At 41.0% G+C, this 2,643-nt stretch overlaps 1 protein-coding gene across 1 annotated transcript; it reads left to right on the top strand.

The window, feature by feature from the left end:
- Positions 1-60: 60 nt before the first annotated feature.
- Positions 61-2,639, top strand: LOC108355096 (Kv channel-interacting protein 1-like; the record flags this gene model as incomplete). Its single annotated transcript, XM_017606268.1, has 4 exons — positions 61-146; positions 188-254; positions 323-517; positions 2,607-2,639. Coding segments are annotated over 4 exons (381 nt in total), but the record flags the coding sequence as incomplete, so codon positions are not given.
- Positions 2,640-2,643: the final 4 nt, after the last annotated feature.

Below are 2,643 nucleotides of genomic sequence, written 5' to 3'. Positions count from 1 at the left end.
GTGTCCTGCAATACGGGTCATGTGATAAGCTCTTCATTTTGCTCTCTTTGCTTATTGCAGGAATGTCCCGAAGGCGTTGTGCATGAAGAATGCTTCAAAGAAATCTACGCAAAGTTCTTTCCACATGGCAGTAAGTATTCGTATAAGTAAAATTTTTTGTATAAATTTTACAAACTTATCGATTAAGGATTATTGCCAGATATTTGACACTAAAGAATTTAATGGTATTGTGTATACGCCGATGTGTTACACATGTATCTACTACANATTTGCTATTGAAATGTCTGTATTTTTATTTTTCTATATTTTTTTTACAAAATAGGACTTTCTCAATATACTGTCAACACTGCTGCGCGGTACAGTGTACGACAAAGTTAAATGGACCTTCAAATTGTACGATGTGAATGGTGATGGTCGAATATCACGTGGCGAAATGAGCGATTTATTTCATTCGATACACGAGCTAATGGGTCGACGACCGCACCAACCGGAGGAGGATCGAAAAGCCAAAGATCAGGTATGGGAAATGGGAAGTTGGGTTAGTTATAGATTGTTTGTTATTATTGCAGAACTGAGAAGATAGATTGAAAAACTTCCAAGAGTTCATGTTTTAATGGTATCCCTTGCAATTGGTATCGTTCATTAGAGTGTCGCGCGGTAGAAGTAAATTTTTTTTGGCGAATCCTATATGCATATTCTCTTCATGCTTTTTTGTAATGAATATGTATGTGTATTAGGGTGTACCACTTCCCATACAAAAAAATGCGTACTGTTTTGCCTTCGGTCTTTTATAACTTATTATATTTTTAGACTTCCGCCAAAAATATGTCGTAAAAATATTATAAGTCTAAAGTATAATAATTTGTAAGATTCCGTTAGAAAACCGCAACTACTTGAAATTAACCTGTTGCCTAAGATATTGTACTAAGATTATCACACTATGGCTCAATAGAGCTAAGCCCTAACAAATGTACGTTTTTAGTTTATCAGGGATATGGATAACATGTCAAAGGATAATAATTTTAAAGGAACTTTTTCCTGTTCTAAAGACACCTTTTAAATTCCGACGATTTAACCGCTAGGGGTATCGTCAACACATCCGCAGGGTCTGATGGTACCTCGTCTTTCTCCCTGGCTCCTTACAAGATATTTTGAGACTCATCAACTTTAAGACGAGATCCTGAGTACACTTAGCCTATTGTGTCGATTGCTATCTTACACAGCGCCACAATTCTACTTCCATTGGTGCATAGGGAACTTACCTTATTTATTGCTTTCATTTATGACACCTTTGATCTTCCGATCTGTTGCTTTCACAACAGAGGCCCGAGTACCGCCTCTGAGTGCTTTGACTTCTCTCGGTGCCTTTACTGGTGTATCCTCTACCGCCAATAGAATTTCTACTTTCACCTTTACGAAGTCATTGTGCTCCTTCTTGATCGGTGAGATGGCCAGGCGGCAATCTATACGTCAAACTTGGTGGGTGACTTTAAGGTTTTGTGATCGGCTGAACTTCTTGATCCTACTAAAGATCATCAAGTTGGCACTGTGACCAACTGAAGAAATCTCAACAGACGCTGCTCGCAGGGTGGAACTCTCTCTACTCCAGGGCACAGGATGCTCAGTGCATGCGCTGAAGGCTACCATGGTACGCTAGTTAGTCGGCTAGTGCGTCCGTAGAAAAAGTCTTCAGTGCCGCAGCTCGCGTTGAGGTGGAGGTGGCGAAAACATAGGGTCGTCCGTTCGTACAGAGATCTACAGTAACCGGTTAAGGTTAAGCAACTAACTCCTGAGGTCGCCCGGTTTCCGAAGAAATACGTTCGAGGCTGGGCTTTATAAAAGGATGCGTACCTGAATATAAGCCTGTCAGGCAATATTAAAAAAATTAGCTTCAAATGAGTAAAGTCGAAAGTAATTCGGAGATATCGTGCATCGCTGGCTTCATTGAGTCACGTCAAAATCTTCCTCTGATGGCTTCCTGGACATAGCACAGATCCTTCTGCACTTGGTTACATTGTCCACCCAAGGGTGTGGAGTCGAAGGATCTTTTCACTCCCTACGCCTACATCACAGCCGTAACTAATAACCTATGGATCAATTGTGACAGTTCTGAGATTACATGATTCTTATGACCGAAACTTAATAATTGTCGTACTGAGGGATTATTGACGCTAACCCAACCTGCCGTCTGACGTCATCAGATGGCACTGCACCCTAACACCAATGCTTCATGAATGGCGTGTACCAACGAGCTCCCTCAGGGATGAGGAAGAGGAGCAATTGATTCACCACTTCCTGTGGCAATGTCCTACTTTCCAAACAAGGCGCCTCAAACATTTTTCATTGAGCCTTTTCAATGCTGTGGGGGAGTTAGCCGAAGTGAAAATTTCGGAGCCATACCGACAATATGGAAAGTGCATGTCATTCCTACGCGCCTGCGGAACCTAACCTAAATTTCATTACCCCATTTTATGTAGTCTGTTTGGGTGTACCCGATTAATATTTTTGAATCAAGTTTAGTTCAAAGTTACTTTTTATGTGGCAGAACACACGTAGTTAACCATCCTGTTTTCTACAACTCTTTTCATCTTCTCTTTATTTCCCAGTTGGAACGCACCTTCCGTTCATTTGATCCACACAATG

Source organism: Rhagoletis zephyria, unplaced genomic scaffold (genome assembly GCF_001687245.7).
Source record: "Rhagoletis zephyria isolate East Lansing unplaced genomic scaffold, Rhagoletis_zephyria_1.1 Rzeph_scaffold_42208, whole genome shotgun sequence".
In the NCBI taxonomy this organism is placed as follows: domain Eukaryota; kingdom Metazoa; phylum Arthropoda; class Insecta; order Diptera; family Tephritidae; genus Rhagoletis; species Rhagoletis zephyria.
This window is presented reverse-complemented; position numbering and strand designations above follow the sequence as displayed.